Below are 24907 nucleotides of genomic sequence, written 5' to 3'. Positions count from 1 at the left end.
ATGCAGGGGCAACTGCACAAGGCTGGAAAACACTAGTGGTCCTAATAAATCCAGACAACTCCTCGACAGCCAGAGTGTACTCAGGCTTTAATTTAGGGGCACCAATTATCAAATTTTGCTTAAAACTCTGGTCACAGTCCAGTGCTTCTCAGGATTAAGGTACAGACTCAGGGGCTCACTAGATAGGTTGGAGAGGGGATGAGAAGACTGAGGTGAGAAAGGACATAATTGTTTGAACATTTTTCTTATTTACTCTTTTGACAGGGACAATGCATAACACAGGCAGCTAAAAGCTTTTTTCATTTTGCAGCGTGGGGGCCATTGGTGACGCACAGTTGAATTCTATTTCTAATCTCTTTTACATATATACACCGATCAGCCACGACATTAAATCCACCTGCTTCTTTATGTGGGTTCCTCCTGTGCAACCAAAACAACTCTTACCCATCAAGGCATGATCGTAAGACCTCTGGGGGTGTCCTGTGATGTCTGGCACTGGGATGCTTGTAGTGGATCCTTGTGGCCCTATATGTCTGGGGGTGGGGCCTCCATGGATCTGATTTGTTTTGGCATGTCCCACGGCTGCTCGATCTGACTGGGATCTGGGGAATTTGGATGTCAGGTCAACATCTTGAGCTCTTTGTTGCGTTCCTTGAGCCATTCCTGAGCATTTTTTTGTGGTGTGGCAGGGCTCCTTGTCCTGCTGGGGGTGGCACTGTGGAGTGGACTTGGTCCGCAATGGTGTTTGGACTGGTGGTGCGTGTCAAGTGGCGTCCACATGAATGCCAGGACCCAAGATTACCCAGCAGAATGTTGCATTGTAACAAGAATGTTCAATATTACTCACATCACCTGTCGGGGGTTTTAATGTTGTGGCTGATCGGTGTACAGTGGGTTAATAGTATTATATCAGAATCAAACACCATCACTTCCCAAAGGAACACATACATTAACATCAATAATGTATTGGTAGTCTAGAGATTACAGTGGTGTTCTCACAGACCTCCCCACCAGAAAACCCTACAAGCCATCACCATGTGAATATCCAACATAGGAAGATTTCACTGGCCTCATCCTGCCAAAGGGGGGCACTATCATCAGGAGAGCAGCACCTCCTCACTGAATGCAGCTCTGAGGAAATTTGGACACTACAATACTTAGACAGTCAGTCAGAGAAACTGCTGGTTCTACAGGCATGAGAATGTCTGAATTATATTTTTCTGCTCATTGGTAGTACATTGCATGTAACAGTATGTTAAGCTTCTAAAGCTATTAAATGGCTGCGTCCAATTTCACCTAATTGCTTAAATAATGAAATACTTTAAAAAATGTAAAACTCAGTGGTTTATAATGAGCCGTGAATTAATATTTCCCACCACGAATGAATCACCGTAAGTTTGCAACATTTTGTATTGTATTTCACAACTCCAACCCCGACTCCAAAAAAAGCTGTGACATTGTGTAAAACATAAATAAAACAGAATACAATCATTCCTAATCTTTTCTGACATACAATATACTCATTTGAAACCAAAGAAGATATTTTTACTGTTTCACCCCTTCAACTTCCTTGATTTTTGTAAATATCTGCTTATTCTGAATTGGATTTCAAACAAGTTTGGACAGGGCCAACAAAAGACTGGGGAAGTTCAGAATGCTCCACAAACACCTGTTTGGAACATTCCACGGGTTTATTAGTACAAATCAATCGCCAAAATAAATGTTGGCAAAGCACATACTCTTGCAAAACCCCAGATAAGTTAAAATGTAAGTAATATTTCTTTAGGTTCATTTTTTTCTCTCGTCACAATGCTGTGCTTATGCTCTGGTTAGGTTTAGGCACAAAAATCACTTGGAACACATCATGGGGTGGCTTTAAATCCTTGTTTTGGTTGCCTCAAACACAGCTGGAGATGTCCCATCTTGTTAAAAATACCCAGTTTTGTTGCCACAAACATGGCTGCAGATGGCCCGACTTCCCTTCAAAAATATAACTTTTTTCTCCATATGTAGCCTATAAAGGGGCATCCTCAAAAGGCACAGTCATTCATAAGCAACAAAGGGGCGAGGTTCACCACCTTGTGATGATTGCATTCTGTTTTTATGTATGTTTTACGCAGCATTCCAAAGTTTTTGGAATGGAGGTTGTATCAAATGTGATGCATTGCATTGTGGGATTGTGAGAAGAAAGTCGCGTACATGCTGTCAGCAATACTTTGTGTTCCATTGGATTTTTAAAAGGCACATTCAGATTTTGGACATGTGGACAGTAAATAAAGTTCACCATACAGCATTGTACACCCATGCTCTTAAATGTGCTTAAATGCACTTTGAGAGTCTTAGTTAACCTTTCTTTTTACATTTTTGATGTGCAAAAGTTTATTTTTCATTCTGATATTTTCAAGCACACTTGCACTGCTTTTGCACTGACGGTTAAACTTAAAAGATTTTATGTCCGACCGAAGTGTTAAAACTGCCAATCACTAAAACTATACAGAAAATGGGAATGTTACTTCAAGAACCCCTGATGCCTGAAACAACTCCCCATCTTATGTATTAATACTACATTGATAGCATTTCCATTTTTTTCTAAAATCATGCATAGACTAGTATCAGTGTTATCCCTAGGCCCTTGTTGATATAAAGCCTGAAGTGCTTCTGTGCTTATCCTGAGTGTGAATAAATGACTGAAAAAAGTACAGATGTAGATATACCAAATTAATCTTTCAGTAGAGACTGAGATCATCTTCACATCACACACACACTCTTTCACACACACACACACACACTCTTTCACACACACACACACACACACACACACTCAAGCAGAGGAGAAAGTAATCTAAATCTGAAAAATAGACTGTCCATCTGCTTTTCTCTCCCTTTTTCCACACACACACACACACACACACACACACACACACACACACACACACACACACACACACACACACACACACCTCATATCGAGTACGTTTGTCCATCTGCTCATTTAAAAGCACACACAGTGTAAGACCTTTAGGTGGTTTGAACACTGTGTGTGGATCAGGTATGGGGTGTATGGGGGTTGTCTAGGTAACAGCTGAGTTTTGGGTCTTGGGCTCCAAGGGAGCGCAGCTGCACATGGCAACACAGATGGTGCCTCTCACACTCCACACACACACAAACACACTCAGATACAGACGTGCTGTTTACACACTCTCTCTCTCTCTCTCTCTCTCTCTCTCACACACACACACACACGCACACATGTTCGTAAGTGGGCAGCTCAGCTGTAACCTGGGAGCTGTTCACTCGTTCATTTGGTGTATTTACAGACATCCTGCCCCTGACAAATTATTCCTTTTTCATTTCGATTGCTTGCTATTTTTAGGGAACTGTGTATTTGCCTGTGACGCTCCACCAAAAATCCCATCCCGTGTGCCAATTACAGTTTCCAGGATTTCAATGCTAATCCTCGAGTATTTGGAATTATTTGTTTTCTATCTTTGTGGCCAATTGGTCATTGTTGTTGACGTCATGCTGCAAATCCTTGTAAATCAAGGTTGTGTGTCTGCTGCTGTGACATCATTTTTATTAATTAGTAAATACAAAACACATCACTGCCTGTACATCAACATAAACACTGGGTATCAATGCCTTTTGTTAACTTAACGTTAACAGATTAACTGTTCGCAGTTTTAGCCTAGTCTTCAAGGAATTGTTCGACAATTTAACGAGAAGACCCATGACATTCTCATGTCTGCGTATGTAATTTAATAGTGTGGTCACTTTCTAATTTCTATACAATAACTTGAACAATATCAATATTACAATTTTCAAAGCTACAGAGAAACAATGACACAGCTTAATGACTGCAGTAAACATTAAATATCATGCTTATATTGAGGAACCTTTTAAAGTAATGTGCAGGGTTTCTGCCAGAAAAGTTGTTAGGCCCTGCTGGCTGGGTTGGAGTGTCAAAGAGAAATGAGAATAGCTGGTCCACCTTAAAGGTCACTAACTCTGTGGCTAACCCCTTCACTTTATTCAGTAGGTTTCAACCAAGACATGGTTAGGCTTGTGTCTTGAGGAGTCGTAGCATTTATTCACTGACACTCGGCGTTGCACACATGCTCTATGTTTCTCTCTGTCTCTTCCTCTTGATCGCTAACACAACCTCTGCACTGAGTTATTCCTGAAAGGCATTTGTCTCTTGTATAACACATTTTAGTTTCAAAAACATTGTAAAAATAAAAAAAGTCCATGATGCCTAGACCCAGCCGGCCGCTGGTCTTGCAATATATTGTCAGAAACCCTGATGTGTGTGTGTCAAGCCTGTCGGAGAGAAGAGAGAGCGCCGTTGGTACTGGTGTATGGATACTGCAGAAAGTGAGAACAGAAATTGTTATTAATATAATTATATGTAATTGCATTACTATGGAGCCAGTGTCAATTGGTTAAACTTAACATACAGATTGGACATATGGGGAAACAGCTTCTTTGGCTCTGTCCGCAGTTTAAAATTCAACCTTTCAACATTCAACATTTTGTATCACATTTCTTAAATTTGTAGGCAGACAAAAATTTCAAAAATGATGTTTGTTTGTTACAAAGTGAATCAACTCCCTGCTCCACCTCCTCCTTATTGTAATAAGGGTTAAAAGATTAATGTTAATCGTTGAAGAATTGTGTCTTCAACGATTATTGTCTCTAACAATAGTAAGATTATGCTACTTAATATGATTCGGCTGTATTCACTTGATCCTCAACAGTCTGTTTTTGATGGTGTGTATTAACAGCATGTATGAGTAGAATGATTTCTTAAAACTCTCATCACGCAATACGCACTTTAAAAGGAATCACAGTTACACAGTTAATAAAATATTGTTATTATATTGGGTGTCTTATAACACTTAGACGACTTTGCAATTACATTTTGGATGGGAAGGAAAAGTGCCAAACACACCTTCTGGTGATCCCTTTTGTTCTCTGCTAGAAACCTCAGGTGATGAGTTTTCTTTGCAACACTGTTTGAAAAACCATCATCAGACTGTATGAGAACAGAAACCATTAACAACCGTACATCAGCAACCTTTTCATTGTTCCTATTTACAGGTAAGGTCTGATGAGATTTGAGCCTCTTAATACCTTAATCATGCACGTCTAATAGAAACAGTCTGTTTTGTTTCATCATTGCAACCGCAACCAAAAAGGAAATCAATGTAAAAGTTCAAAAGTTAAAGAAACTATTGATTTAAATATTATTGTTTCATAATAAATCTTTCTTCTGTTTCATTGATGCACAGCCATATTTAACATGTTTACAGTGATATGAAAGCCTGAGAGAGCCCTGAGCAGATTTTCAATATAATTTGACATTACAATCCCACCAGACGGACTGAATATTATTTGATAAATATGAGATGGAGAATCACTTCTGGAAATACTAAGGCTCAATTTCCTGTCTAACAGGAAATGAAGCTGCCACAAAGTTGGAAAGAGACATATTTGATTATTCTCAATAAAATAAATATTTTTCCTTTTATCTCTCTCTCCATGTCTGACTTCACTTCCCCTCCACTTCTCCATTCATCCCCAGAACCATACACACACACACACACACACACACACACACACACACACACACACACACACACACACACACACACACACACACACACACACACACACCACCTGAGGTGATTCCCACAGAATTAATAACTCTCTCAGGAAAGTAATAAAAGGAAATCCAGCCCGTATCTTTGTCCATATTTGGTCATTTCCTGACAGCTCTAATTAACCAAGTCCTTTATGCTTCTATACCTGACATTTGATTGGCTGGGGGGCTGGCCTCGTTAAAGACAGTTTTAAATTAACAGATTAAATTAGATTGGAGATTACTGCAGATATGCTTGACAAGGTTAATTAAATGACCAGTCACGAGGGGCTTTTTTTAAATCCGACGTCACTGACAGATTCAGAGCTGATATATTTTATCACACCGGAGCTTCTGTCAGCTCCCAGTTTTCCAAAACAGCTTTGACTGACTCTTTAACAGTTAATTCATTAACATGTTAATTCGAACATGTTAACTTGATTTCCATAAACATATGAGACTATCTCTCAGAGGTCATTAGCCTCGACTGGCTATCAGGTGATCTGCCAGTTGATCAGACTTGACATAAAAAAAATGCTTTTTTTGTTTTTACATTGAGCATCTATTTAACTTCAAAATGCGTACTGGCTGTAATCAAAGCTATCTTTGGTTCCTGACTTTTCTTTCCACAGCACAAAACAGAATCATAACAGAAAAACAAATACAATTTTGTCACGAGCTGTGAAGCAACATAACCCTAACCCACCAAGTAGTATTATTACCTAAACCTAACCAAGTAGTTTTAGTACCTGAACCTAACCAAACTACAACCATACTTTTGAAGCTCTGGTATGTGTGTCGCTGTATCACTGCAGTGGTCATGTCATTTTGGGAACGGTGATATATGTACGTTTTCAGAGACGCTGACAATTGACTTATTCAGTCGTTGAGATATGCACATGAGTTGGATTTTACAATAAACATGGTCACTTGGTCGATTGTGCATACAATACTATAGCTTTAACTTAATGGTTGGGACTAGGTCTCATGAATCCCACTTAAGATGGCCATATTTCTACACATCCAACAAGGTGTGTCAATATCCTGAATTAAATATTGTGTCTTACAATCATGACATCTACATGTCTACAAACAGGCCCTTGGTACCTGTAACCCAGGTAAATAATCACAGCCATCAATGGATATAAGGACAAAAAGATGAATACAATTGATAATAGGAACAAGCAGATTTGTTGCCTTGAGGGTGGTTGGCTGTGAGCTGAATAAAGAAACAAGAATCAGGAGAAGAATTATAAAGGATAGAGGAAAGAAAAAGCAAGTGAGCCCACATGAGATTAGGAGTGTTAATAGTTTTGGTCTCAGTGGTGGTAGTGTGCGAGTGTGTTAGGGAGGTTTCATGACAGATCTGGGTGGCAGGTGATGTCTGACTGACAGCTGTTACCCAAGGGTCCCAAAACATCTAACAGTGTTCTACTTCCCAGCTCAGGGCCAACAGTTAACAAAGTCGACTAAAAGAAGGATTAAATGGAAAATTAAATTCTGTTCCTGAATTGCTTGAGTCATCTGTGGTTTGAACAGCTGTAGGCCTACAAATGACTCGACAATTTAAATTCTGAATGTGGTTTCAGGCTGTTCATTTTATATTAGCTGGGTAGCTGCAGGTAGACTTTAAAGTAATACTTAAAGTTGTTTTAAAGTTTGTTAACACTTTCTTTGAAGTGGTATGAAAAACTAAACGAAACCATTCTAACCACGACATGACACTTGTCATTAACATGAAGGAGTCTGCCAATTATGTCATTTTTACTAAAAAGTTGACATTGTTTGAGATGTCTTCACTGTTACAACTTGACATTAGCCAAGTCAATATCAATATCTTTGTTATGGCAACTTGACACTAATGATGACAACATAATGTTTCATCAACACGTCAGGGAAAATTATTAACAGTCTAATTTGTAAGAAAGTGAATATTTCAGTCTTATTCTCAACTTGTCAAATAGTGATGCTTTGGGATTGTAGGTCGGGTCAGCCGCCTTCCAAAAGCATCAGTATTTGAGGATTTGGGAAGTCTTACAAATTGGATCTTTAAACTTAAAGAAACTATTTAGCTTCATTTGTTAACATTACATTAAACTTGTGTGTTTGGTTATGACACTGGCTGTCTTGAGACCATTACACTTGTGTCATGAATATTTATCTTGACCTCAACTGAACTGGTACAATTTGGACTTGTCATTAACAAACCCCAACAGTTTTGATTGTCAGTTGCACAACCTCTAAGTTAGTGCTCAACACCGGAGCCCCCCAGGACTGTGTGCTCAGCCCCCTCCTGTTCACACTGTACACCCATGACTGCTCTCCCAGACATCAAGAGAACATCAGACACATTACAAACAACGATGAGAGTTCATAATGAGAGGAAACCCTGCTGCCATCTGGCAAAAGATACAGAAGTATCTGCTTCCATACCACCAGACCACTGAGCAGCTTCTTTCCTCAGGCTTCAAGACTTCTGAACTCATCCTCAACATTCCAATGCATTTTTTTTTCTTGTGTAGCATAAAGCGACTACAGCTTGCACTTTGAAATAACTATTAAATGAAACACGAATCTTGAACATTGCTGTGTTGATCAAAATTGAGTTCATTGTTTAGAATGAGTTCAAGGTACTTGAAATGTTCTTTAAATGATTCCTTCATCCAACAGCTTTATTGCCCTTCAAACTTGTGTCTCACTGTCTTGAGGTCATGAAACCCTCTTTTGGGTCAACTAAGATGAGCAGCGTTGTCTATTGTGGCAGCAGAGTGAGTGTACAAGGCCTCTTAACCTCCATTACACATCTAAAAGTGATAGAAACAAACTATTCCACTTAAGATCCCTCTTTGGCTTCTCTCCTCCTGCTCCTGCTCCCACAGCTGTTCAAGGTGTGAAAATGTTAAGAGGGGCAAAAAAGGTGCTGCCCCTAGAGACCAAACACACACGCCAACAAATGTACAGCCAGACACGTCTAATGAATGAATGCACAGGCACAGAGACTGAACAATGGGAGAGAAAGTATGCATGTTTAACGGAAACGCTTTCATCTTATTCTCAAACAGTCTTTTTTTTCCCTAAATTACACAAGCATCCATTTCCTGAGCTGAATGCATAATCAAGAACAAGAACAAATTATTAAAGTAACGTAAATTAGACAAGGATGAGGTTCTGTTTAGGGCTTAAAACTTATATTGTGAATTAATACTTTTCTAAATGAATAAATAATTGTGTCTCAGTTAATGCCTAATGACAATCAGTAGCTAGAGGTCTGCATTAACTTACAGCCAATAGGGATTGTAAAAATGAGAAACAAATCCCAATATGTTTTATTTTACATTCATTAAATTTGGAGTTGTTTTTCCCCAGAGCAGCCAAACCACAGTAGAAACCAACTTACATGCAGTCGTAAAAGAAAAGAAGCACATTATCGGGTTCTAAAAGCACTCTCAAACCTAGTTATGGTGGTAATATTCTCCTAGAATAACATCTGAATGAAAGTACTTAGCCTTTTCCACAATGGCCACCTTTCAAAAGAAGAAGAATAGATGCCCTACCAGCCCTCACAATCCTCTCACCTTTTACAAAGCAGCAGCAGCAGCAGCAGCAGCAGCAGCAGCAGCAGCAGCAGCAGCAGCAGCAGCAGCACATTACCTCAGCAAAACAGTCTGCAGACTGAGTTTTATCCTCTCTGAAGTCGTGGCAGTTCATTAGTTAAATTGTTTAGCATTTATTTATGTATTTATAGTTCAATATATAAAATATACACCAACCAGCCAAAGCATTAAAACCACTGACAGGTGATATGAGTAACATTGACCATCTGGCTACAATGCAATGTTCTGCTGAGAATCCTAGAATCCTAGACCAAGAACACCCCCTAACCCCCAAGGGATTTTGGTTGGACAATTTCTATCTGATTGAACTGTTTAGAGTTGAACGGTTTAGAGTGACTAAGTATTGTTAGATTCACCTATGGTATATGCCACTGCAGCCCAATCTCACACCAAACATCTACCGATCCCTCAGAGGACAGTGTGTGAGTGTAACCGTTTGCCTTGCCTATATGTGAAAAGTACAGTACCAGGGGGGCTAAGATGAAAGGAGCAAAGGACAAACCTAGTATAAAGAGCCAGAAAGTCCACAGAAGGAGGTTGTGATGCATAGGTGGGCTCAGTCATAGGACTAGGAGTGAATCCTATGTGACCGGGGTGAATCCTATGTGAAGTCAATCGTGAATGGTGATTGTTTTAAAGGAGACCTACTATGCTTTTTCAGTTTTTTCCTTTCCTTCAGTGTTTAATATAGGTTCTTGTGCATGTAAATGATGTTGAACATTAAAAAGGTCAAGGTCTGCACTTACTGGAGCTCCTTTCTCCCACAGAAAACACTGCTTCTGAAATGCCTCATGAGTAGCTCCACCTTTAATTCTGTGACTTCTTGACGTCACACTATGTCACAGAGTCAAAAACTTGCATAATTTATGCTTAGTGACCAGTTTGACTCGTAAGAATTGATTTAGCACAGCTGCTCAGTCGTTGTCAACGGTGCTGGCTCAGGCGTGTGTGAGCTCACCAATCAAAGACGACTGGGTTTTCCTGTGTCTCCTTTAAGGAAATTTCAAAGCAAAGCATGAAAATATTCCTAAATACAACCAAGTTCTTTTGGTGCTTTATTTTGAAGTGTGACCACACATTGCATATTTATCATTGCTAGGTTGATCCCGGAAGTAGTAAAAAAGTGCTGCGACAGTGTGTGCTGTCTGCTCAGTACCAAATAGCAAACAGACAAAGTTAGCGAGTAGCTGGTGAACATTCAGCGTTTAAGAGCTAAAGAGCCACAACAACTTAATTTAACAATAATATGTCTTTGTTGTGTATTCAGTTTATTGTGCGCCCCACCCAAAAAAATCTACTACTGCTGCATTAAAACTGAGAGGTAACACAACACTGTGCATCGCTTGTTCTAAGCAGCAACTGAAGAAATGACCAGTGAATGACTACAGTACCTGGAGTGCACTGTAGGTACTGCATGGTGGAAATGTAACTTCACACACTGAAGTCATTAATCCTTTCAGTCAAACACACACACACACACACACACACACACACACACACACACACACACACACACACACACACACACACACGGTAAGGTAGACTTTCAAAGGGGATTTCTACTTAATAAAAATCCAATTCTGGCTCCACAGGATTCTTATCCCACAGAGACAGGGAGAGCGTGAAGAAGGGAGAGGGAGAGGGGAAAGACAGCAGGAGAAATAATTAGACAGTGATGGAGACACAGAGATGACAGTGTACCAAACAGTGAGAAATCCTTTTTTTCAGGACAGCAGCTACGTTAATCATTTCTGGAAAAAAAAAAAAATTCTGAAAAGCTATAAAATGAAATCTGTGTCATCCAATAACAGATTGACACTCTTCAAAACTGTGTCAATTAATAAGTTACAGATGAATACTTGTTTTTATGATATTAATAATCTTAAAAGTTAAAAGCATTCTCTGTACTCTCCCCCGTCAGTAAACTCTCAGACTCTGTATCAGAGCAGAATCTGAGGTGATTCTGGGTGTTGATTCCTCCAGAAGATTTGACTCTGCATCCAACTCTCTTCTCTCGAGCTGGTCGGCTCTGAGCAGCTGAACAGCAGCTCTTCCCACACTATGAATTTGAAAGTAAATTCAAATTCATAGTGTCTAAGTTCTAAGTTCACAAAAGTGCTAAGCAGCTAATGGCAAACAGACAAAGTTAGCCACCAGCTGGTGAACAAAATGGAGTATTCAGCAGCCACATATAAAGGGCCACAACAACTTTATTTAACAATAACAATAACATGTCTTTGTTGTGTTTTGTTTGTTATACTTCCCCCAAGTGACCAAACAAATCTACTACTGCTGCTTTAAAATTGAGAGTTAACATCTTGCATTTCTTGTTCTATGGGTTTCTGACCAATCAAGGTATGACCAGTAATACGACTAGTCATGACAAGTAATATCTCCATATACTGTACATTGCTCAGCCCTAACCCTATTGCACATATCATTAGAATGATACAGGATAAATAGCTTGTGTGCATTTTGTGTTTCGGAGGATTGAGAATCATTCAAGTTAAAAAAGCAGAGTGTCATACAACAACTATAACTATTGTATCAACTTCAGTTGTTATCAACGTTACCACAACACACACACACGCACGCACGCACGCACGCACGCACGCACGCACGCGCGCGCACACACACACACACACACACACACACACACACACACACACACACACACACACACACACACACACACTTTAACTGTAGGCTAGTTGACCTGGGGCAACAATACGAATGGTTCAATTTCCCTGCAAATACCTTCCTGGCCTGTGCAGGGACTTAAACCATTGACCTTGCAGTCTCAAGCCCACTTCTCCATTTCACTCTTTCTTGCTGCTGTTATCTTTGCCTATGATAACAGTGAAACAGGTGTTTAGGTGACCGTCTCACCTCCATCAAACACTTCTCTCACGCTTTTCCTCGTACTCTGCCTCCTCTACAGTCTGTCTCTCCATCAGGCCCTCCTTCTCCATCAAGGTCGCAAACAAAAGCTGTTTACCATATTCATGAGGCCGCCGGATGACAAATGAAAGCGAGAGCAAAAGAAAGAACAAAAACCCACTCTTTATCGTGCTGTCATCGCATATCGATCATCCTTTCACCTGCAATTATTTTCTCAATTCCTCCGTTGCTCTTTCTCCTTTCAGCTTTCATTGCCCTTCTATTCTCTCCCTCACATGTCTGTCAACAGCCTGTTTATAATGAGGCATCGCCATGTGTGTGTGCGTGTGTGTGTGAGTTTGCACATTACTCCACTGACAGAAAGGCTAAACACCCTGTACTGCTTTATGCGGTGTGATGTTTTGTGAATGGAGAGTGATGAAGACAGAAACACTGTGTATGTGTGTTGACAGTGATAAAGAGGCAACTCAAACACTCCCACAACGCTCTCCCTCCTTACTTTCTACCTCCCCTCCTAATTCAGCCCTTTTTTACTTCTTCCTTGTCTCTTCTTTTCTTATACCAAGTCACTTCCCTCCTTCCTGTCTTTCATTCTTTTCGATTGTACCCTCTTGTCTATTTCTTGTTAATTAACCATTTGCTAAAACCCTCACCAGAGCGTGTGAGTAGACCAATGTCTACTCACACTTCAGTAACTGTAACAAGCACTGCAGACCTGTCGAGCTTTGGATTTGTCCACATGCTGAAGAGTGATCCTCATCATTCAAAGAGTCTGGAGGGTGTTGTCTTTTTTTCCCCAAGCCTTTACAAAACAATCATCATAATCTGCAAATGTCAGCATGTCTAGCTAACTACCTGACCATGTTCAACTGACCAAGAATCATTTATTTTAGGAACTAGGTCATTTAAGTTTGTCGGGTCATAGATATATTTTAAAAAAAACATGTGGCGTTCCATCTTCCCCCTTCCATTGGATTCACCTCATACCACCGCTGTTGTTCGAATCAAGTGGTTGCCAGTTTGTGCACTAGTTAACGTTGCTAACGCTATCTAATGTTGCTAACATTATTGGGTCTTTCTGAATGAAGGACCCCTTTACTTACACAAGGTCCCCCAGCTGATGAAAATTTTGCTTTTAGATATTTTATTAAAGAAAGTGTATGAAACCCATGACTAAAATAGTTATACCCTCATAAACCCCCTCGAGATCCCTTAGGGTCTCTGACTCAACTTTGAGAACCACGGCTATTAAGAGTTAAGGCTAATGTTAGCAGTTCTGCTCTAGGAGTTCACACTCAGCAGCAATACTACCTGAGACAACGTGAGACTTCCGTTTCCTGTTCTGATCACCCTTTTTTCTTGTCATTCTTCCATCTGTCCTTCCTTTATCCCTCAGTTCCCTCCCTGTTCTGTCCTTCCCTTCTTTGCTCTCAGTTCTCTCCATCCATCACTCTTGAATTTTCCTTCCTTCTTCATTTTAAATATTTTGTATAATTGAAAAAAAAACCTCTTTCCCTCCTTTCCCACTCCACTGTATTCCTCTCATCCATCCTCATTATTTCTTTTTCTTCCCCACTTATTTTGCACTGTTTCTCTATCCTTTTTAATCCATGTTTGACCTTCTCACTTATTTTCATTTATTTCTAAGTACCACTTTTCAGCTTTTATTACAGAGACAAGCTTTTTATCACCCTTAACAGGGCAAGCAAAAATAAATTATTACATTGTGTAATATTATTGTAGATAATTTGACACTTTTGTGCCATTGTGCTACATTATTCAGCTTCTGAATTACATGGCGGAGGATGACTAACAACTGCAGGCACAACCTCTCTCTCTCTCTCTCTCTCACTCTCTCTCTCTCTCTCACGAATGAAATGAAAATCTGAAATATAAAGACCTTTGTTGCACGGTGCACCCCTCCCACCTCACGTTATCGCTCTGTGACAGTCTGAAAGGGAATAATAACATGACGCATCACCATTTTAAGGCACATGAATGAAGGGACTGAATGAGTTGAGGAAGAAAGACAAAAGGACAGAGATATAGAGAGTGGCGGAGGGGAGACGGACAGATGGAAGGAAAGTGAGATAGAGGCAGACACCACGCAGGGGCCGGGGGAGACAGACATAGAGAGATAAACGTGAAGGGGGAAGAAGACAGACGGAGAAAGAAAGACAAGAGGGGAGAAAGAGGAAAAGACAGAAAGCCTGCCTCCTTATCTCACTCTGCCTTTCACAGCACACCTCTCACTGTGGCACCTAATACTGCTGTGTGTGTGTGTGTGTGTGTGTGTGTGTGCAACAAAAACACAGGACACAACTCATACACAGGAGCCATGTGGCATCGATACTGTTCTTAAGAGACATGAAGATGTGACTTTGGACAGTCCCACTCCAGATATGTACAATGTTACCGACGGACTAACTCAGACTTTCGCTGACGCTCTGGGCGTTTCGGACCCAGTCCGGTCTGTCAGCTCAAAATAATTGTCAGACAATTTGGTTGGCAAAGACATTGCAGAGAGCGTCAACTCTGCACTCTCCACTAGTTTGGACACCGAGGAGCCTGTAATCGATCAGCACATCACTCCCCCCAGCAGACTTAATGCTATGGTTGAACATGTACAAGACAAATTGCATCTCCAACTACTCCAGGCAGTCCAGGCAGAGCCAGCTAATACAACGGCTAGCTGCATAGTTTTTTTCTTGCTGTGTGTGTGCGCCCTTGATTTCCATGAGGCTACGTAATCTGTGTAATGCCCACATCTGCAACGTGCTCGTGCCTCTTTGTGTGTGTGCACCTGTGTGTGCTGAGGTGATTTCCATGAAGGCTATTTATTTAATCTCCCAGATGACTAACGTGTCGCCAGCCAGTGAACACGGACAGCTGAGGTCTAATAGCTTCGCCTGCCAGGTAGAGTTCACGCAGTCACACAGTATGCACACGCACACTACCTCAGAATCAGTGTAGTTTAGTCAGTTTGGGTGTGCTGGGCGTTACTGCTTACCACGATTATGTCTATATTCTCACTATATACTTTCCTTGTATGGTCATGGGTACACCCTGATCTAGAAATATATATTCTGGATTTTGGGTATCTAATTTGTTCAAGACATATTATGTCTCGAAAGGGGGAATTATGTAGTGCATAATCTATATCATAGCTTTATTGATCACAGGTCACATTACATTATATTACATGCACATACATACATTCCTTTTATTTTTGTTATGTTCATTACTGATAAAACCACATACACATGTCAGAGATAGCGAAACTAGGGAACTAGGGGAAGACCTCACTGGTGGAATATAATTAAGGAGGAAGGATAAGCCAAAAAACTAGCAAAAATATAAAAGATAAATAAATAAAGAATCAAGGGCAAGAAGACTTGTCTCCCTATTTTTTATTTTATTACTATTAAAAAGTTATTCCACGACAAGGTCACCTGCACAGTGTATATGGGGATCATGGCTGTAGTGTATAAAGCCACTACATATGTGCTTATTCATTATTTGTTCCTTTCAGAGTGTAATTTGTGAGAAATGGACAGAATTCAAAGGTAGCTCCAAAACAATAGGGGGCAGCATAACCGCTACCTGCTGCTTACTATACTTACCTATACAGCTGTTAACAAGTAGCTCAGTTAGCAGTGGAGCTAAGAGGCCCTATAGCTGACACTCTGCCTGGACTGCAACCTCTGACCATGAGGAAGTCGCAAATGTATTTTTCTGTTTAGTAAGGAAAATTCAAACATTTAAAAATATCTCCTTTCTTGACATTTTATGAATTTTATCTTGTTTACTTATTAGACTATGTAGCACATACTGTATATCTGCCTGCTGAAACTATGGGGGCGAGCAGACCTTGGCCTCTTCCGGTCAGGGCTAGCTGGTTAGCATGCTAACTTCAGACGACATCGCTGCACACAATACATAGACGTCTTTGATGTAACTTCAAAACTGTTGTTTCTTCACACTTTGTTGATAATGTTAGTTCATTTTTTGAATCATACTGGCTACTGACTTAGTTTGCTTGAGTAGGTCCACTTTCTGCCACTTCATTTTCTACTCCACAAGGGTTCAGAGGAAAATATTATACTTTTTTATTTTTTACAAGCCATCCAGCGATATGTAAAGTAATATACTGTAAATAAAATATGAATAAATCAATTGAAATCAGCCCCACACTTACCAGCTGCAATATGTGTTTACACATAATGCATCAATAATCATAATCCAGTAATATACATTATTCTCAAATGTGCTATTCTGCAGAATACACACTCTTACTTCTGATACTTTTAGTATATTTGGATGATAATACATCTGCTACTGTATTTCTTCTTTACTTCAATTGCTGTTGCCTAGCAACCTTGCAGTGATTACAAGACTACTCAAAGTCCCTGCGTCCAGCCAAGAAATATTGGAGCATAGAGAGTGACCCGCTGTACAATATCTATGCTGATGAGTCAACAGATGGTCTGTCCTTATACCCACACTACCTCTACAACATCAGAAGGTTCATGACATGATAAATCCAGCATGAATATAACCACAGATTCACTTATTACAAAAGTCTTTCTAATTTTAAACAGATCTATCAGCAGATCTTGACTGAGGGCATGATTGCAGTCCACCTATGAGTCAGTGCAGTCAGCAGTCATGAATCACATGTGAGTTTTGCTTAAAGTCACAACTTTGTCTTTTTTTTTTTGACTCATTAGTCAAAGTTTCAAACCATTTCTTTCAAGTTTTCTACATAGAGTCCAAATTGGGGAGTAGATGCAGCCTGGAGTTAAACATTGGAATAGTTTTTGGATTGGAGGGATAAATGAGAGAAACAAGCGACAGTCGAGCATTAGCTCAGCCTCACTGGCTTTAAATATGACAGACATTTAGGCCTGAGATCATTGGGAAGACAAATCACTGATGGTAAATGATGAAACTTAGCAATTTGTTGAGCTTGTGATGAATGAAAGGAACATTTTACTTTACCAGTTATTAAATCAAATTGTGTGTAATTTATCAAGCCATTTCACAATTTACATGCCCCAGTTTATGATGTGCATTTTCATCATACTGGTTTTATATTCACATTAATTTTCACTCTCTTCCGTCAGTTTTATTCTTGTGGCTGACATTAAGAAAAAATAGCAATTCATTGTTTAAGATTTGACTAATAAATGAGTTAAATATGGCAGACAAAAAAAAAAGTTTTCTTCTTTGGATCAATCAAGTAACGTTACTGGTCACTTTTATTTTCAATCCACACTCATATTTTCATAATTTAACTCATATTACAACTCTTAAAAAAGAATTTTTTACAGAAATTTGTCATAGGCTATGTATCATATTGACCTGTCTGGAAACGTGTCATATCATGTTCACATTACATGTTTGTTACTTGACTCTCATGTCGGGCAGTGGAGGGGACGGTTTTGGAATTAGAAGCGATTAGGTTGCCAAGCCAGTGACCACAGTTTGCGTTTCAGCATTTGTAAATGTGACACCACTGGATATTTTTAAGGAGACCTTGGGACAATTTCCAGCCGTGTTTGTGGCAACAAAAACAGGTATTTTAAGCCAAAACATGATGCTTTCCGAATCCTAACCAAGTGCTTTTTGTGCCTAAACCTAACCAGAGCATGGGCACAGTATTATGACAAGAGAAAATGTTTAAACTGAACCTAAAGAAACTCAAAGTTTTAACTTAACTGTGGTTTTGCAGAAACTTACTTTGCCGACATTTATTCTGGCGATTGGGTTGGCTTCATATATAACCCTGACTGAAGACAGGATATGAATGCTCAGGATAAGTTTAATCAAATACAATAATATCAGAAAATGTCTGAAGAGATATGAACTCCGACCATGTTTTTTTATGCAGAATGAGCAATATACTCCTGTTACCCCAAGAGCGGACCTGTGACACCAATACTAAGTTATTGCCTAGTTAAAAACACAGTAAGCCTTCCAATAAATGCTTCTGACATTTACATCATATATTCATTCAGAGCCATTTGCAGGCTGTGCGTGGTACTGATATTATACACACCTACACTCACAACGTAGGGCTTTTATTTATCAGGAGATGTGCAAATAACTCCTCAAACCTCATTACTCTTTCTATTATAATCTACTTTTTTTTTTTTTTTTTTTACATTTTTATACTTCCATCATCAATCAATCTTTAATTATAACTCATTTTGTTTGTCTATTGCCAGTAGCCCACATCAGTATAATAATAACGACGGGCATAATGAATTGTGTTTATAACCCACAGCATTACAGAATAATGAGAAAAGCAGAGGAGAGGGAGGAAGGACAAGACAGGAGGCAGAGAGGAAAAGAAAAACAAATGTGAATTAAACAAAGGAAAAGAGAAAAGGAAGAGAAGGCAAAGGAACCAACAGTTAACAAAGAAAGGAAGGATGAAGGGATGGAGAGGAGAAGAAAAAAGAACAAGTGAATGTAGAGAAGAGGAAGAGAGGCGAGGAGAGAGGGGGAAAGGATGTAGGAGGAAAATGAACAACATAACTGTGGTTGCTGATGTAAATCTGCCCCAGGTTAAAACAAGATGATAATTAAAAATGTACTGCAGGGTCACACTGACTGTGTGTGTGTGTGAGAGAGAGAGTGTGTATACAGTGTGCATGTGTGTCTTACTGTGCAGCCATCAAAAAAAAAAAAGGGGGGGGGGGGGGGGGGGGGGCATTAAAAGGTGTCCCTGCTGCAATCAGTGTACAGAGGCCTTAGGGCCTATTTGTTGCTACATCAATCTGGAGTTAATGGAAACACACAACGCACAAACACACACTCGTACACACATCCAAACACATCTTCTGCCTACAGTACTAACATTGTCAGAGAGAGCGCTGCACAGCATGAGACACACATGTAAGCACGCATGTATGCACTTGAACACACACACAGCTGGCAAGAAAGCAGCACCAACCCGCAGCACAACACAACACACGCTTTGGGTACACAAGGAAATCCTAACGAGATGCCTTCAATTTTTAACTTCCCATCTCCTCATTTCTTTCTCAGATTTCTTCATCAAAAAAGCTTATAGGCATTTTTTCACATTCCTGATTTCCTCCTGCTTTCATGCCTGTGCTAACACAGCTAAAATAACATTTTTGAGGGTGATGTAAGTTGCCAATCTACACATCCTGTACTCTCAATCTGAAAATCACCCAGTGAAGACAAATCAAAGTGAAAAGACTACATTTGAAAATGTCATGCTTTTTTCCTGCCAGTTCTCATCAGTAGATAAGAGAGCGCTGTAGCGGGCTCTGTAAATGTTTTAGCAAAAAGTAAATTGGATTGAGTGTATGAGTCACTGTTAATCGCTGACTAGAGGAGATAAAAGAACAAAAACGCAGCTGGACAGGAATGAGTAGTGCACAGGCTGATAGCAAGCAGAGTGGTCTAGTGCTTACAGAGGCACCATCTTTCAATGGTTTGACCCAAGTTGTCAGATTTTCACCAGCTCCAGGGCCTCTGATCTGACGGATACCGTTTCCCTACAAGGCTACAAAGTACAATATTACTATCAAACCCCCAGAAACAACAGGTGGTGAGGTGATTCTGGCATTTTCTATAAATAATCATTACAAAAGTCAGAAAGATGGTACTTTGCCAAGGCCCAAAAGTCCCCTTAAATCCAATCCAATATCAAACTCAACAGCCCTGTACGACTCTAAATTTATACCACCTATACCTGCTTGACCATCATTTAAGCTTACCCTGACTTGCAATGTTAAAGAAAGTGAGACCAATTCCTGGATCCGTCCCTTTATCCGGATCCACTAAAAGTTAATTGGGTCTATGCTGGGCTGAGACATCCTAGTTTCATGGAAATCTGTTCTGTAGTTCTTGTGTAATCCTGATGACCAGCCACCCACCCAACCAACAAACAAACTGAGACAGGTGTAAATATAACTTCCTTGGCGGAGGTAAATGAAGTCAGCTGGCTCAGCCAGAGAAGGACTCTGATGAACCTGATCTAAAGGCCTGACAATGCTGAAGTGAAAAAAACATTTTCAGCATGTTCAAGATGAGTTGGAATGAATGTGGCAACACCTTGAAACACGCTATCCAGTGTTTTATATTGTAGCTTTATATTATAGCTACAGCATCTGTAAACCACAATATTTTAAATTTGAAATTGTTTTCTGGCGGGTGGAAACAACCTCAAATGATTGCTAGATGTACAACATAGGCAACTTGTTCATTGACACGTTTGCAAACAGCTTTACAAACTGATGTCAGTGTTGCGTTTAAAGTGTGCACTAGGGGGACACATGTATAGTTGGCATACACAGTGACAGACAAAGAAAGGGTGCCATCTTGAAGAATATCATGAACAATAATGTACAAAGCATGATACAACCTGATCATAAACAATACATCTATTTAGGTGGTGTGATCAGCAGGTGAAATCCAAGTGAGGTATAAATCAAAACTGAAGGCATATATAGCATGGCTCCCGTTAATCACATGCATCAAGTAAAATTCCAGCTGCAGTTTTCATTTATGCCTGAAGGTCACGCTGGAGTAGCACTTGAGCTGACCATCTCTGTTGTGACAAAGCAGATAGCGAAGTGGCAGCAGTAGTGCCCCAATAGGGCACAGACATGTCACACCATGAAGAAACGCCACAGAAATGAGCACTTTGCAACAGCCTTGATAAAATGATTTATAAAGACCTTAAGGATTACCACTTTAACCTGAGAATAAAGATATAGAGAAGAGCTGTTGGTCCTTACCAGGCGTGATTTCTATCACTGTGTCTTGTCTCTCTGGGGGATAAAGGACCTTGGGAGGCTGAGTGGTCTGCAGAGCTGAGAAAAAGAGAGGCAAAAGTAAGAACATTGGATATTTAATTCATTCACTGCAGCAATACTCGGTTTGTCAATAAAGGAGGTTTAATGTACCAGCACTTCTGTCAATTGGACAAAAGCACATGAAGAGGCAGTGCAAAGACAGACAGTGGTAGAGAAAAAATGAGAAGGGTGAGAGAGTTGGAGGCTGACACATAAAGCATGTAAAGAACAGAAAACACACAGGAAGTTAGATCTGACATTTAGGTTAGCCTTAATAACAGTTGCGATGTAGCTGTAGAGCTCCACAGTACATTATTTTGTAAGGAAAGGTCAAGGGAGAGTGCTGGCCTTTGGTCTACCAATTGAACACTGCTCTGCAGCATCACAAAGCCAAATATAAAGAGAATGGAGCTCAATTACATCACAACTCTGAGGTGCTGCTTCAGCCAGCTCAATGCATGGCTTATCTCACCTCATGTCTCTTTGCAGACAAGGTTGACTGACTTACAACACTGATGACCACCTGACAATATCTGCTTCAACCTGGAGCACCTCTTAATTTCACCTCACTGGACTCAAACTGAACACAAAGGCTCTCAGCTGTACATCCCCCTCACCACCTCCACGTGTCTAACAATCCTCTGACATGTTTCAGTATAACCATTCTTCTTTACAGGCTGTGTTACAATATGTGCTATAAGAATTGAGAAGCTGATTTCTGGTGTCAACCAAATTCTATGGATCAACCGATGATCATTATTATAAGGAAGAAGTAGTGAAGATGAGTATTCCTGCTATTCCAACAACACAAAATAGTCTTTTAACCAATGAGCTGACACTGTCAAAGAACTAATGTGATTGGATGGATACAAAATGGGCTTTGACTTCAACAGCAAGACATTTACTGTGTTTATTTTAGTCATACTAGTTAGTAGTGTGGCTCTAGAATTCTCCGCAATGTTGGTGTGTTGGTCAGTTCGTCCACAAGTTGGTTCCTGGTTGAAATATCTATTGCATAGATTGCCATGACATGTAGTACAGCCAATTATATGCAGCTTTAGTGACCTCTTGATTTTCATCTAGCATCATCATCAGGTATGAAATGGGAAAATGAACAGGCGTTTTGGCGCGGCATTAGCAGTAAGCTGACCATTGTTGTCAAGAGAGAATTGAGCCAAAGGCAAAGCGTTTCGATCGAACAGTGGATCTACATTCCAACTCTTGCCTATGGTCATGAGCTTTGGGTAGTGACCAAAGGAATGAGATCATGGACACAAATGACCGAAATGAGTTTCCCCTGTTTGGTAGCTTGGGTCTACCTTGGAGATTGGTCTGGAGGGAGCTGTGAGTAGAGCTGCTGCTCCTCAGTGTCCAAAGGAGCTAGCAAACATGGTTTGGGCATCTGATAAGGATGCCTCCTGGTTGCCTCCCTTTGGACATTTTCCGGGCAAGTCAAACTGGGAGGAGACCCCAGGGTGGACCAAGAACTTGCTGGAGGAATAACATATCTCATGTGGCCTGCAAACACCTTGGGATGCCCCTGAAGGAGCTTGAAAGTGTTGCTGGGGAGAGTGATGTCTGGGATACCCTGCTTTGGCCTGCTGCAACAGTGTCCCAACCCCAGATAAGGGCAAGAAAACGGATGATTGGATCATGATTCAGTAAAAATTTGGGGGGGCTTTACGACCAAATACCTGCAGAACTAATGACATTCCCATCAGGTTTGGCTATATTTTGTCTTTAGTGGCAATTAGCATGTATAACATGCCAATGTGCTAAACTAAGATTATGACCAGTGTATATATTTCTACTTGATAAGCATCATTGTGTCTGTTTTGTCACTGTGAGCATGTTAGCATGCTGATGTTGAGCATTTAGCTCATAGCACAGCTGCTGACTTAGCTTTGGTCTTTTTAATCCGCTTGCCTAAATGATCCTTTCATAATCATCAGAGATTAGTCACATTGGTTGTAGAGTTGCAATATGTGAAGAAGGTCCATTTGAAAGTGAATTTAATTTCAGTTGTGTGGAGGGGAGACATGCTCAAGCAACAAGATAAAGGGCACAATGCTTGTGAAAATACACACATACGTCGCATGGAAGGTACTCTATGTCCTGATATTGATGAATCCCCCACAGTTCTCTTTTAAAATATTAAGGTCTACTTGTTATGACATTCCCTATATTTGTCTGACACTATCAACCAAAGCTCAGTGTTCATTGCAAAGGTAAGTGAATACAGTGTACGGAGGTTCTTCCACACCTAAAACTGTTTCATTACTCTGACTTTCAACAGAACTTCCGTGGATAAACAGTTTTTTTTCTTTTCCAGCTTTCATTTCAGCTTTTTTTCCCAATAACCCCGTCAATCCCTCTATCATTCCATCCCATCACGGTCTCTCAGATAAGACAGATAGTTTCATTTGCATTCTGAATCTGGATCACTGCACCCATGTGAGATTAATGAGACAACCCTTCACCTAGACCTACTCCTCTCCTGTTCTGTCCTCTATTCCCACCCTTTTGCTCTCTGCTTTGTCATAGTATTCCTGTCACTATGTATAGTAGGACTTTAGTTATTGCTGTCTTTCAAAGTAAAAGTGAAGATATGTGATTTGACTACTAAGAAGATAACCATACTGCAGATGTGGAAATGTGTCATTTCCTTCGCTTTCAACCAGTTCAAGCTTATTTTATTAAAAAATATATATTCTGTGCTTTGGAGGAGCTACTATGCTATGCGTTTTTTTACTTTCCTTCAGTGTATAAAATAGGTTCTTGCTCATGTAAAAGGTCTTAAAAAGCCCAAAGTTTGCACCAACGGCAGCTCCTCTCTCCCACTGAAAACACTGGTCCTGAAGTGCCTGAAACGCCTCCTCAGTAGTCTCGCCTTTAATTCCCTGACTTTGTGACATCAAACTATGTCACCGTGTCACACATTTGCATGATATATGCCTATATTCACAGTAGAAGTGAAGCTACCTGGCAGCTCAAAACAAGACAGAGCCCCCTGGAGACATGGCGAGTGATGTTGGCTCAGGTGTGTGTGATCTGACCAATCAGAGCAGACTGGGTATTTAGGTAGGGGGGCCTTAAAGAGACAGAAACTAAAACAGAACGTTTCAGACAGAGGGGGAATACAGTGCTGCAGGCAGTATGACTGAAAAACAAAACTAATGTGTTTTTATAAGCATTTAAGCATGCAAACCTCTTCCAGTTTAACCCAAAAATAAAATATGAGCCTGATCATGAGCATTATATGTCTAATAACAACATAACAGAACAAACACGGTTCAGTTGATTGTAATTTTGATTGGGTGCACACACGTGCATTTGCCTGCACCTTCCTGCTATTCTGTGAAGTCATTGTGAACTTGCCTGTGTCAAAGTGAGAAGGAGACACAGTAGGAGCTATGTCAGTAGTGATTAAGTAGTGGTGCAATGCGTCTCTCCTATTTGCGTCTGTGTCTTTATCAAGCGACACACCTAACTAAGCCTACTCTCAAGTCTGCAGGACCATGTGGTGAATTGTTCATTCTGATTTTCAGAATATCTCTACAGCAACATTCTAATGATACCATTACTTCTGTATACAGCGCCATATTGTATCATTTGGCCCTTATTGGACACTTTGTCCAACCGTCTTGTAGTTAAACACAGCACTACTGGCTTCAAATTTACCAAAGATCTGTCACAAAGCCAGATGCACCAACCAACAACATGCCATTGACTCACAAAAGCCAGGAGGAGGAGAAGGAAAATGTGAGTGTTTGGGGTCTGTGTTAACCTGAATAAAAATCTGAATATCAAAAGGTTTGTGGTGGATAGATGATAATGATGGGGTTGCTGTTTACTTGTAGCGCACAGCCTCACAGACACTTACACAGATGCACGCACACACACGAGCATTTGAGTTC

General features: G+C 40.2%; 1 protein-coding gene across 1 annotated transcript in view; it reads right to left on the bottom strand.

The window, feature by feature from the left end:
* il1rapl2 (interleukin 1 receptor accessory protein-like 2) overlaps positions 1–24907 on the bottom strand; it is a 429626-nt gene that overhangs the window by 42483 nt on the left and 362236 nt on the right. Inside the window, exon 7 of the mRNA XM_073487133.1 lies at positions 20934–21008. Within this exon, the coding sequence (XP_073343234.1) occupies positions 20934–21008 (75 nt within the window). The remainder of the gene's footprint in view (positions 1–20933; positions 21009–24907) is intronic.

The sequence above is a fragment of the Pagrus major genome, chromosome 18 (assembly GCF_040436345.1).
Source record: "Pagrus major chromosome 18, Pma_NU_1.0".
Lineage (NCBI taxonomy): Eukaryota > Metazoa > Chordata > Actinopteri > Spariformes > Sparidae > Pagrus > Pagrus major.
Note: the sequence above shows the minus strand (reverse complement) of the source record. Positions and strands in the feature narration are given on the sequence as shown.